Source organism: Bos indicus, chromosome X, assembly GCF_029378745.1.
Source record: "Bos indicus isolate NIAB-ARS_2022 breed Sahiwal x Tharparkar chromosome X, NIAB-ARS_B.indTharparkar_mat_pri_1.0, whole genome shotgun sequence".
In the NCBI taxonomy this organism is placed as follows: domain Eukaryota; kingdom Metazoa; phylum Chordata; class Mammalia; order Artiodactyla; family Bovidae; genus Bos; species Bos indicus.
In genome coordinates, this window is record NC_091789.1 from 3826916 (window position 1) to 3839362 (window position 12447).

Here is a 12447-nt window from a genome sequence, read left to right on the forward strand (position 1 = left end):
TGATCATCGGCCTAAATGTTGGGGCCCGCACATTCATCCCATAGAGAAGGGACCCTCGACCTCACCGTCGAGGTCGATTTACTCTTTGGATGTTCATTGATTTTGACCAGTCACACAGCTTCCTCCCCAGTTTCCCGTGTCCGTAGGAGGTGTACCCCCTAGAGTTTTGGCTTTAGGAGAACTGGTTTCGCCTTCTTCCACTCTGTCCTCATTGAGATTGAGACTTCATCCTTCTCCCCCTCAGCCACTGTGCGCACTTTAATAAGTGATCTGATCTAAAAAAAAAAAAGAAGAAGAAAAAGGAAAAACAGAAAAAAAGCTTCCCATGGTTCGTCTTAGAAATGGAAAGTGAAGGTGGACCGATTCCACCACCGGATCCTATTGAGTTCCCAGCAATTACATGAGGCCCGCAGCTTGCTTCTCACCCCGCTCCCAGCGTCCCTCGGGGGTTTAATGACCTAAGCAACTTTCGTCCCCCCCCGACCCCTGTCCCGTCTTGGTACGGCCCGTCCGGCGTTTGGCATTCCACCCCCGTCTTTTCCTCTCAGGTTGGTTCAGCCCCGGTCTACTCTGGGGTGGTGCTAAGCCGGCGCCAGATCGACCCTCGACTGAGGAGAGGCAGTGCGGTTCCTCTAGGCGCTTCTCCGTTGGTTCCTCCGGCTTCCTCAGCCTCCTCACCACCCGCGGGGACCCGAGAGCTCGGTGTATGCCCCACCCCTGACCCCGCTAGAGACATGTCCACCCCGGCTCGGCGGCGTCTCATGAGGGACTTCAAGAGGTAACCCGCCCGGGACTCTAGGGGCCGGGGGCGGCAGCCGGGGTTCAGGGCGGGGCCGTCAGGGGACCGGCGGGCGGCGGGTACAGGCTAGCGGGAGGTTCCTCTGCTGTTTCCCCGTAGGTTGCAGGAGGATCCTCCAGCCGGAGTCAGCGGGGCTCCGTCTGAGAACAACATCATGGTTTGGAACGCGGTCATTTTTGGGTGAGTCTGCGTTCCGGATGGTGGTGAGGGCTGGGGGACCCATGTGCCCGTTGGGACCGACCCGGTGCGGAGGCGGGGACTGAGCGAGAAGGTTTGGGGCTCGTTGGGCCTAGGCGCCTCCCCGGAGCCTGTGCCTCGATTAGCTCGGTTCCCGCTGCCAGGGGAACCGTTTGGGGTTCGGAGGGGGCGGGGCGGGGAGCGGTGGCGCTTCGGCCTGCCTGGGGTTTCTGAGCCCCAAAGCTCTATTGGTAGTGGCTTTTCAACCCGGGAAGCGGTGGTTTACCAGAGGTGGGGCGAGCAGATGAACCGGGGAGAGAGGAGCCCCCATGAGGGAACTGACTTGTTTCTCTCTCTGTTGTAGGCCTGAAGGGACCCCGTTTGAGGATGGTAAGAGAGTTTCTTTACCCACCTTCTGGGACCGTGATCTTCTGGGGAAAGGGTTTCCCAGTCAGCCTAGAAGTGCCTCCTACTTAATAACCCGCTTCTCCCTAGCCTCTGCCTGCTAAAGGCTTGAGAGGAGTCCAGTCTGTGGCAGGTTGTTCTTGCTATTGTCCGCTTGACTAGAACTGCACCTTTTTTCCTGCTGCTTAAAAAAAATCTGAGTAAGGCAGTCACTTTTTAAAAGGAGCATGATACCACTGATGTTAAGTGTTTGTGAGGTTTGGGTTGTGATCCTGCTAAATTCAGCACCACCACCCCCTCCATCAGGACACTGAGTTAAGATCAACCCAACCACTTGCTGATCCACTCGGAGACCCCAGGGACTGTCTGGTTCAGAATTCTGTCCCAAGGGTGGGAACTGTGTTCAGCAGGTGCTTCATGTGTGTTGTTGGATGTTGAATGGATGCAGGCATCCCTTGCACACAACTGTCTGGTTTCTACAATCTGACATTGAGTGCTTTTCAGCCTCGCTGCTTTAAGATGGTCTTTAATGGCACCTTCAATAGCCAGTTTATTGTTTCTTATTTTTAAATGAGTTTTCAGCATGTGCTTTTATCAAGACTTTATGATCGGTCATCTCAAGGCAGTTTCACAATCGAGGGGAGCGTTAATGTACTCTCTTACCAGTGTCCAACCTACTTCAAGATACTACACATACTTATAGGTACATGATTTTTAGGTTTAGGTTTGACTTTTAAAAACACACTAAGTTGCTTTTTAAGGACTTTTTAAAGCTTCTTGTTTTGATATAGATTTGTGTGGAGTTGTAATTAATAATACAGAGAGACCTTGTGTACCCTTCACCTGTTCCCCCCTCTCCCTTGGTAACATCTTGAATGACTATGCACAACCAGGAAATTGACATTGATATAGTTTTATGTGCACTCAATTGTGTGTGTATGTGTGTGTGTAGTTAATTGCTTTTGAAAGCTTAATGCATTTAAAAAGATGATTAAAAGTATTTGAACTACTGATTGACATCTTTAATATTTGAGGTATTTTTAAACAGAAAAGGGCCTTTCTGTTATTTATTTTCTTCTCAATGCCTTATATTCCTTTGGTCATATAGCATTTGAGGGAGATCTGTACACATATGCACACACATATGCATACACCTCCATTTGAAGGTGGCAACAGAAGCATTTCTACAAACTACTCAGTACAAGCAAAGTTGTCAAGTCAGATTGCCTTTGGATGTTACCAACCACAGCATGTTGTGAGGTAAATGAATACAAAGCAATTCTAGGATTTGTCTCAAACACTCAGATTTCCCTAGCAGATTGGAAACAGTAACCTAGATACTTTGTTTCTTCTCTGCCTTCACCTCCTGGGTAAATATCACTGTTCTTCAGTGCTTTGATAAAAAGAAGTGACAGCAAGGGAGTGTGATCCTGAAGGCATACTACTTTGGTGCTCGAGGTAAATCATTTGAACTGATCCTGATCCATACAAAAGCTAGCTAGGCTTAGTTTTCCTCCATTAGATTGGTTGCTGGTTCTTCATACTTAAGCTTTATGTGCAGATTAGCTGTGTATTTGCTTTAGCTCCAGCAGCTTTATTTTCATTGGCTTCCTTTCTCCTCCTGATTTTATTCAGACTGCTTTATGCTGGGCACAACTTTATTAATAGTACATCGCTTTGCTAGGGGTTGGCAACGTAAATATTTCAAGGGTGCTTCTCTCGCTTTAAGTGGTATGAATTGGAAAAGTACTTATGGAATCCATTATCTACCTGGACCTTCCCCCTTGACATTACTGGTTCTATTTTTGATGATGTGTCTCTCCAACCTGACATTACTGAAAGGAATTACTCAGGCTGAATGACAGTACCCTTTACTGATTCATTCTTTTGAGCAGTCTGCTATCCATGAATGCTTCCTCAGGTGTCTCGAACACTAACCAAGGTTACAAGAATTTTTTTGACCATTTAAAAATACCTCTTATTTACACCTAGGAAATTTACTGGAAAGGCCCAATTAGGAACAAGTGGCATAGTTGATTTTGCTGTTGCCAATGTATGATATAAATCAACAGCTTCAGAACTACTTTTGCTGATTCCTCGTAACCATCTGGAGCAGACGTTTCCAGAACAGTAGCTGCTGCTGCTGCTGCTGTCACTTCAGTCGTGTCCGACTCTGTGCAACCCCATAGACGGCAGCCCACCAGGCTCCCCCATCCCTGGGATTCTCCAGGCAAGAGTACCAGAGTGGGGTGCCATTGCCTTCTCCGTCCATAACAGCTAGGTCCTAGTTAAAGAGCTGAACTTTTAAAAATAGGAACTCTTCAAGGTATTTCGATTTAACTTCACACAATTGAAGTAAGAGAGCTATGTTCCCAAGAGCTTACACTACCAAACAAAACACTGGGGGTAAATGCATCCTCATAAAATATCTTAGCATGTATGCTGAATATGAAGGTTAAGAAACAATGTATTCTCCAGCACATCATCTGAAAATTGTTAATAGAAACAGTAAGATACTAGTATTTGATTTTTACAGTGGATGTATTCTTAAGAATTTGGTGTCCTTTTTTAAATGAATCACTTAAAAGTCCACAAGGGGTGTTCTTAAGGTACATAAATCCTGTAATGAAGGTTGGTTATTATCTTAAAAGTCAGACTTTTTCAATCATCAAAAAAATTTAAGTATATGTACTTTGCTTCCTCCTCAGGGGTCACAAACTGGTGGCTAAATGGCAGAAAACACCTACAGAGGTGCTTTCTTTGGCCAGTACAATATTTTCAAAAGTTGAATTTGTGACTGTTTTTAGGCAGAACATACACTAACCAAATCACTCCCTATTGCTATACACCAGCCATTTAACACATTTATATAATTGTCCAGGTCCCTAGGTATAGATGGATTAATTCCTACTTTCCTTACAATGTTGTGGCCTCCTCAGGAAGATAAAAAATCAGTACAGATTGTGTACAACAATGGTGAGGCTCAAGTTTTCAATTATTTTAAAGCCTAGCCTTCTAAATATTCAGAGGATAAGCTTAGGCTCAATTGCATAACATTAATTCTAGGATTTTAAATATCCTTAATGTTCGTTTTGGATCTCATTGCATTGAAAGTTGTACTGAAGAGGTTCTCATTGTTTAATGCAGCTAAAAGTATGAAGAAAGAAAGAAAGAAAAAGTAGCTCAGTTGTGTCCGACTCTTTGCAACCCCGTGGACTGTAGCCCACCAGGCTCCTCCATCCATGGGATTCTCCAGGCAGGAATCCTGGAGTGGGTTGCCATTTCCTTCTCCAGGGGATCTTCCCGACCCAGGGATCGAACCCTGGTCTCCCGCGTTGCAGGCAGATGCTTTAACCTCTGAGCCACCAGGGAAGCCCTAAGAGTATGAAACATCCCTTTAAATGTGTACTTTGAGTAAGATGTGGGTAAGTCCTACTAATTTATATTAATATTGACATAAACAGGTGGTTTCATTTCTCAAGACATTAAGTAAGCTGTTCTAAAAGACTTGATTAACTTCTTTGGTAGCTAGCTAACCACCTTGTTGAACTTTTCAGCAAGCAGTAGGCAGAAAGCTCAAGTCAAGGGTTTTGTGAACCACCAGCATATGTTCTCTACTTGCATTTCACTGTGCATGTTTGATGTAGGTCAGAAAGAAAGTACTATCTAGTATTTGAATTCATTAATTGTATTTTTCTTACTGATAATGGTTTGGATTTTGGGGTTTTGCCTCCTGGGTCTAGAGATGTGAAACTGTAGAATTATTGTAACTAAAGTATTTATGAGGCACTTGTTTTATATCACTATGCATCTTTTTCTCTTTTAAACCTCATAACAATGTTACGTAGTGGGTATTATTATTAACCCATTTTACAGATGAGGAACTTGAGGTATAGTCAAGTTAAGCACGGAGAAGGCAGTGGGCACCCCACTCCAGTACTCTTGCCTGGAAAATCCCATGGATGGAGGAGCCTGGTGGGCTGCAGTCCATGGGGTCGCAAAGAGTTGGACACGACTGAGCAACTTCACTTTCACTTTTCACTTTCATACATTGGAGAAGGAAATGGCAACCCACTCCAGTGTTCTTGCCTGGAGAATCCCAGGGGCGTCGGAGCCTGGTGGGCTGATGTCTTTGGGGTCGCACAGAGTTGAACACGACTGAAGCAACTTAGTAGCAGAAGCAGCAAGTTAAGCAGCTTCCCCCAAGGTTTCATAACGAGCAAGTAGCAAAGCAAGGATTTGAACCCAGATCTGACTGCAAAGCTTCTGCTTTGCCCCACTTTTTGACAGCAGAGCCTGGTGGGCTGCTGTCTTTGGGGTCGCACAGAGTTGAACACGGCTGAAGCAACTTAGTAGCAGAAGTAGCAAGTTAAGCAGCTTCCCCCAAGGTTTCATAATGAGCAAGTAGCAAAGCAAGGATTTGAACCCAGATCTGACTGCAAAGCTTCTGCTTTGCCCCACTGTTTATACTTATGCTTGCCTTCTGTGTGGCTTTACCACCTTTAAGAACCATATTTAATGATCGTTTTAATTTAAAGTACCTGGGAGCTCTGCATACTATTAAATCTGCCCAATTTTAGAGCAATTTCTTGATGATAAATCTCTAAGCTATAATTTAAGTGTATATCAACACTGAGCCAAATGTGTTTATACTTGAGATACATAAGGAAGCTCAAAGTTTTGAACTAACTCTCATTCCCACTTTTTCTTGCATATTATAATATTCAGTTCAGTTCAGTTGCTCAGTCGTGTCCGATTCTTTGTGACCCCATGAATCGCAGTACACCAGGCCTCCCTGTCTATCACCAACTCCCGGAGTTAACTCAGACTCACGTGCATCAAGTCGGTGATGCCATCCAGCCATCTCACCCTCTGTCGTCCCCTTCTCCTCCTGCCCCCAATCCCTCCTAGCATCAGAGTCTTTTCCAATGAGTCAACTCTTCACATGAGGTGGCCAGAGTACTGGAGTTTCAGCTTTAGCATCATTCCTTCCAAAGAACACCCAGGGCTGATCTCCTTCAGAATGACTGGTTGGATTTCCTTGCAGTCCAAGGGACTCTCAAGAGTCTTCTCCAACACCACAGTTCAAAAGCATCAATTCTTCGGAGCTCAGCTCTCTTCACAGTCCAACTCTCACATCCATACATGACCAATGGAAAAACCATAGCCTTGACTAGACAGACCTTTGTTGGCAAAGTAATGTCTCTGCTTTTCAATATGCTATCTAGATTGGTCATAACTTTTCTTCCAAGGAGTAAGCGTCTTTTAATTTCATGGCTGCAGTCACCATCTGCAAATGATTTTGGAGCCCCCCAAAATAAAGTCTGATACCATTTCCACTGTTTCCCCATCTATTTCCCATGAATTGATGGGACCAGATGCCATGATCTTAGTTTTCTGAATATTGAGCTTTAAGCCAGCTTTTTCATGCTCCACTTTCACTTTCATCATGAGGCTTTTTAGTTCCTCTTCACTTTCTGCCATAAGGGTGGTGTCATCTGCATATCTGAGGTGATTGATATTTCTCCCGGCAATCTTGATTCCAGCTTGTGCTTCTTCCAGCCCAGCATTTCTCATGATGTACTCTGCATATAAGTTAAATAAGCAGGGTGACACTATACAGCCTTGATGTACTCCTTTTCCTATTTGGAACCAGTCTGTTTTTCCATGTCCAGTTCTAACTGTTGCTTCCTGACCTGCATATAGATTTCTCAAGAGGCAGGTCAGGTGGTCTGGTATTCCCATCTCTTGAAGAATTTTCCACAGTTTATTGTGATCCACACAGTCAAAGGCTTTGGCATAGTCAATAAAGCAGAAGTAGATGTTTTTATGGAACTCTCTTGCTTTTTCCATGATCTAGCAGATGTTGGCAATTTGATCTCCGGTTCCTCTACCTTTTCTAAAACCAGCTTGAACATCTGGAAGTTCACGGTTCACGTATTGCTTAAGCCTGGCTTGTTGAGCATTACTTTACTAGCATGTGAGATAAGTGCAATTGTGTGGTAGTTTGAGCATTCTTTGGCATTGTCTTTCTTTGGGATTGGAATGAAAACTGACCTTTTCCAGTACTGTGGCCACTGCTGAGTTTTCCAAATTTGCTGGCATATTGAGTGCAGCACTTTCACAGCATCATCTTTCAGGATTTGAAATAGCTCAACTGGAATTCCATCACTTCCACTAGCTTTGTTCGTAGTGATGCTTTCTAAGGCCCACTTGACTTCACATTCCAGGATGTCTGGCTCTAGGTGAGTGATCACACCATCATGATTATATTAGTAGGACTGAAAAAGAAGAACTATGCTTTCTCCCTCAAAAATAGGAAGAGTTATGGCCAGGTGGTGATAAAGGTGAGGTGTGTTCTGATGGACTGTAGCATGTTTATCCATTTCAAAATACTATACCGTTTGTCCTTAGTTATAATTCATAGTATCTTTAGATCTGACTTTAAATTTTAGGGAGTAAAAATAGTTTGAAGAATACGTCTCCATATGTTGCATTTTACATTATTCTGAAACTTTGGGACGCATGTTCATACCAAGGGCACCTTTGTTAGCAAATTGTACTGTCAGTTTGCTGGTAGAAAACACATTTTGGTATTGTTATATGTAACATCTAGGAGTAAAATGATTGTGATCTTTTTTCTTAAGTGGAAAGGCAGAATGGAAGCAAGGAAGAAATAAATTGCTAACTCTGAAGGAACCAGTAACAGATTATAATCTTATCTGAAGTGTGGTCTATTGTATTAGAATAAGTAATGTATTAAATGGACCAGAGTAATATAGTGGAACATGTATCACCTTATACCAGATAGTAACTGATTCCTTAAGATTACTTGAAGAAATTTCAGTCAGGAAAAAACAGTTGCCCAGTTGTTTTCTTGAATTTATTAAAACCAACTAAAAATAACATCTTGAAGGAAATAATCTCCCCAAAATCACAACTTCCAACAATTCTTTTTTTTTTTTTTTTGGCTGTGCCTCATGGCATGTGAAACGGCAACCCACTCCAGTGTTCTTTGCCTGGAGAATCCCAGGGACAGGGGAGCCTGGTGGGCTGCCATCTATGGGGTCGCACAGAGTCGGACACAACTGAAGCGACTTAGCAGCAGCATGTGGGATCTTAGTTCCCCAGCCAGGGAATGAACCCACATCCCCTGCTCCCCTGCAGTGGAAGCATGGAGTCTTACCCACTGGACCGCCAGGGAAGTCCCACAACAATTCTTGAATTAGATCCAGCTTGTCCATTTCTTATAAGTTTCTAACCTAGTATGTTTTAGGGCCTCCCGCGACCTTAGTTGACACATATTCAAGAAAAATAATTTGTTTCAGTGGTAGCGTAAACAAACATCATTAGAAAGAAATTTACTGGAGACATGAATGCAATCTAATGTGATTTTTAAATTATTTCTGCCATTAATTCCCTCCATTAGTGTGAATTATTGAGTTGGTTTTATAGTTAAGTACCTTGTGAGTCATACTTAAGGGTTTTTAAGAGAGACTGTGAAGTTTTTTCTGGCTTACATTCAATTATGTTTTCATCATAGAGTTGCTATTACATGAAAAGGAGCCAGGGAACACTTTTATACTTTTTCCCTGCTGTTTTAAAAATAATTAGATTGTTGATTTGTATTTCTAGCATTGGTTTTTGAACCTTTGTGCTCATTCTTTCTAGTCCATTTAAAAATCACTGGAGAGTTTAAGATGACAGCTGATGAAAATTGGACTTTATTAAGGTCTTTCAGTCTTCTAAAGGAGGAAGGCCAAACTTTGGCTGTAGTTGCTTGTCATTTTAAGGATGTCTTCAAAATGTACAGGGGCTAAAGTTATCCCGCAGGCAGTAGTTTTGAGTTTAAGATAGCTGTATTTAAGTTTGGGGGAGAATAATGGAAAAACAAAAAATGAATCACTTTTGAGTGGTGGTTCTCACACTGTTCATTTTTAGGGCAGTTCCTAGAGCTGTACCTCTTACCTGGTCTCTTTCCTACTCTGTATCTTTGTATTATTTCATATAATACTTGAAAAACAAGTCATGTAGCATTAAAAGCAAAGTACTACTGAACAAAATGATAAATGTCTTCTTAACCCTTGCTCTTCTAATTACAGGAACCTTTAAGCTTACAATAGAATTCACTGAGGAATATCCAAATAAGCCACCAACGGTTAGATTTGTCTCTAAGATGTTCCATCCAAATGGCAAGTATCACTTTTTAATAGAGTATTCTAAACTGCTGTACTGTTTATTCCACATTTCCTATTTATTTGTCTGTAGTACATGAGTATTTGTGTAGGAATCTTGCTGTTTTCTGAAAGCTGGTCTTGCTCATGGTGGCCTATTGCTGTCTTGGTTTAGGTCCTAGAATGAAGCCAGGAAGGGACACTGCATTTGTTTGGAATCTGAGAGCCTTCTGGTTTTGATGATTTTATAATTTACTTAATAAACAAAAATAAAGGTGTCCTTGAGGTTTCCTTTTAATGTAAGGCCAGATTTGGGTAGTTTTGTGTTGTAATTATATTCACTAGCATTTAAAACAACCGTTCTCAGCTTTGGTTGCATATCAGAATTAGCATGGAACATTTAAAAGCTATGGATGCCCTGGCCTCACTCCAGACCTGCTGAATATCAGATTCTGGTTGAGGTTCAGGTATACAGTGTATTAGAAAGTACCACAGGTGAGTCTAACCTAGTACTTCACTTTTCTCCCTTCCTAGTAGCAAGCCTAGAACAACTTGCCTTTTATTCAGGTTAATATTTCCAGGGCATCAGATATTTTTATCTTCATGCCAAAACGAAACTTTGTGAACTCTGAGCTATCTTTTGTTATTTCAGAGAAGAGGTAGTGTTTAGAAATTTGGTGGAATGAATTTCCCATACATCTGTGGATGACTAGGAACCCTGTTTAAAAAATATGTGTGGTTTCCTGGGTAACAGGACAGTCTTTTCAGAATAACAAGCACTAAGTATCTTCCAGTTTTACACAAATTATATTTGACATTCTCTGATCATCCCAGTTGTTTCACTAGTAGTGATTATGACACTTCTTTTAGGAATATAATTGAGAAGCAGCTTAGGAATCTTTTTAAACCTCCAAAGCAAAGTATTCTTGACTCTATTTGTCTTGACTATGATGTTAAAACCTTAATGGTTTTATTATGTTTAACATAACCTACTTCTATGCTTTTAGTCTATGCAGATGGTAGCATATGTCTGGACATACTTCAGAACCGTTGGAGTCCAACCTATGATGTGTCTTCCATTTTAACATCCATACAGGTGAATTTTCCTTAATGTGACTATCCTTTGATACATTTATATTAGCAATTGTTTTTTGAAAGTCATAAGTAAAAAGTAGGTCATTAAGACCTAAGCCACCAGAAAACATATTTGCCTAGCTATAGCAGACTAATGTAACTGAAGATTATTATGCTGAGAGCAAATTTAGCTGCTACCTAGGATAATTCAAGTGATTATATCTAGGCTTGTTACAAATTGTCTCTATAGTCTCTACTGGATGAACCCAGTAGAGGAACTGAGGAACTGACTTGTTACAAATTGTCTCTATAGTCTCTACTGGATGAACCCAATCCCAATAGTCCAGCAAATAGCCAGGCTGCTCAGCTGTACCAGGAGAACAAGCGGGAGTATGAAAAACGTGTTTCTGCGATAGTAGAACAGAGCTGGCGTGACTGTTGACCTGGGTGGAAGAAAAGCAGCAGCAGTCATAAGGAAAATATGTATTGATGTGTCTGTTCTTCAGTGTCATTACATTTACTTTATTAAAAGCAAAATAGCTGTTGTGCTGTTTCCATTGTCCTTTGCCAAGCTTTTCCTATCCCTTCTACCTTCTCCTTAAACATCAGAGAACACCCTCTATGAGATCAAATGTACTGTACCTGGGTTACGTGCAAAAATTACTAATGCTTACTTTCCCTTCTCTTGTATCTTATTTCCAGTTTTAGGGCAGTTTTGTGTTATTCTACTTTACACTAAGCTTTTAAAATTGTTTTACAAGTGGTGCTTATGCATAGCTTGATGACCGGAATGTTTTTAACAAAATGATTGCTGAAGCCTTCACCCTGGCTGGTCCTTCACTTGTGTTAGATTTAGAAATGAATTTTTGGAATATGGCATGTAGAAAACAGGGAAACAAATCCTTGTAAACATCCACTTTGAAAGAGCAGTGGAAGCTTAAAAGGCTATGATACTAAGATTTAATCAATATGAACTATTTTTTACTGTAGGAAGGAGAATTTAAAAGACTTGGCCAAAGGAGTGCCACAATTATGATAACTCACACATTCTCTCCTTGCAAGATACTCACTGGACACACCCAAAGTAAGTTTCAGAATACTGCAGTCTTCTGGATTTTCACTTTTTAAAGAGGTGTGGGAGCAGAGGAATGGAAACAATCATTAGTTTTTAATTAAGCTAGGAAGGTTGGAGAAACTTTAATCTTTTTAAAGGAGCTGTTCTGCCCTATGTAAACAAATTTATAATCCCACATTGTTTTTCTTTTAATTAACCCAAGGAAGGGAACATATCTGTGGCAAACTATTTTCCACTCAAATCCTCAGTTAATGCTGCATGCTTTAGTTTCTTCTTCCCTTTCAGTATTATAAGAACATTAAAATCAATGTTTGCAGTCTTTTCTTTGAATATTTATACTTTTAGACAGACAGTACCCTTACGTAGCAGTGTGGGACAAGGCTTGTAAATGTTTGGTCTGATGCTCCATTGACACCTTTTGTGCATTTATCACTCTTTTAAATCTAACTTTGCATAAGTAACCCATGTAAAAAATGTACATTTTTCAAAACTTGTAAATAAAAATAACCTTAAAATTTTGTAGTCAACGTATAATTACGTTTTAGCTGAGTATGAATACAGATCCTGGGAGAGGGAAAAGAGAAGATATTGCTGGAGAGGACCTTTATTCTTTTCAGTCTTAAGTATTTCATGCTTTTTAAAACATTCTAACAGAATGTAAAACTATTCAGAGTTGTTTCAGCATATATTATAGGCAGTTAAGGGAGTGAAACTGCTACGTGGGGAGAATTAACCTGGAGATT

The 12447-nt window shown here is 41.3% G+C and overlaps 1 protein-coding gene across 1 annotated transcript; it reads left to right on the top strand.

Moving 5' to 3' along the window:
- The first annotated feature begins 548 nt into the window (after positions 1-548).
- UBE2A (ubiquitin conjugating enzyme E2 A) lies at positions 549-12222 on the top strand. Its single transcript, XM_070784569.1, has 6 exons — positions 549-778; positions 899-979; positions 1341-1366; positions 9484-9573; positions 10563-10651; positions 10943-12222. Exons 1-6 carry the CDS (start codon positions 735-737, stop codon positions 11069-11071), a joined length of 459 nt encoding a protein of 152 aa, XP_070640670.1. The 5' UTR covers positions 549-734; the 3' UTR covers positions 11072-12222.
- Positions 12223-12447: the final 225 nt, after the last annotated feature.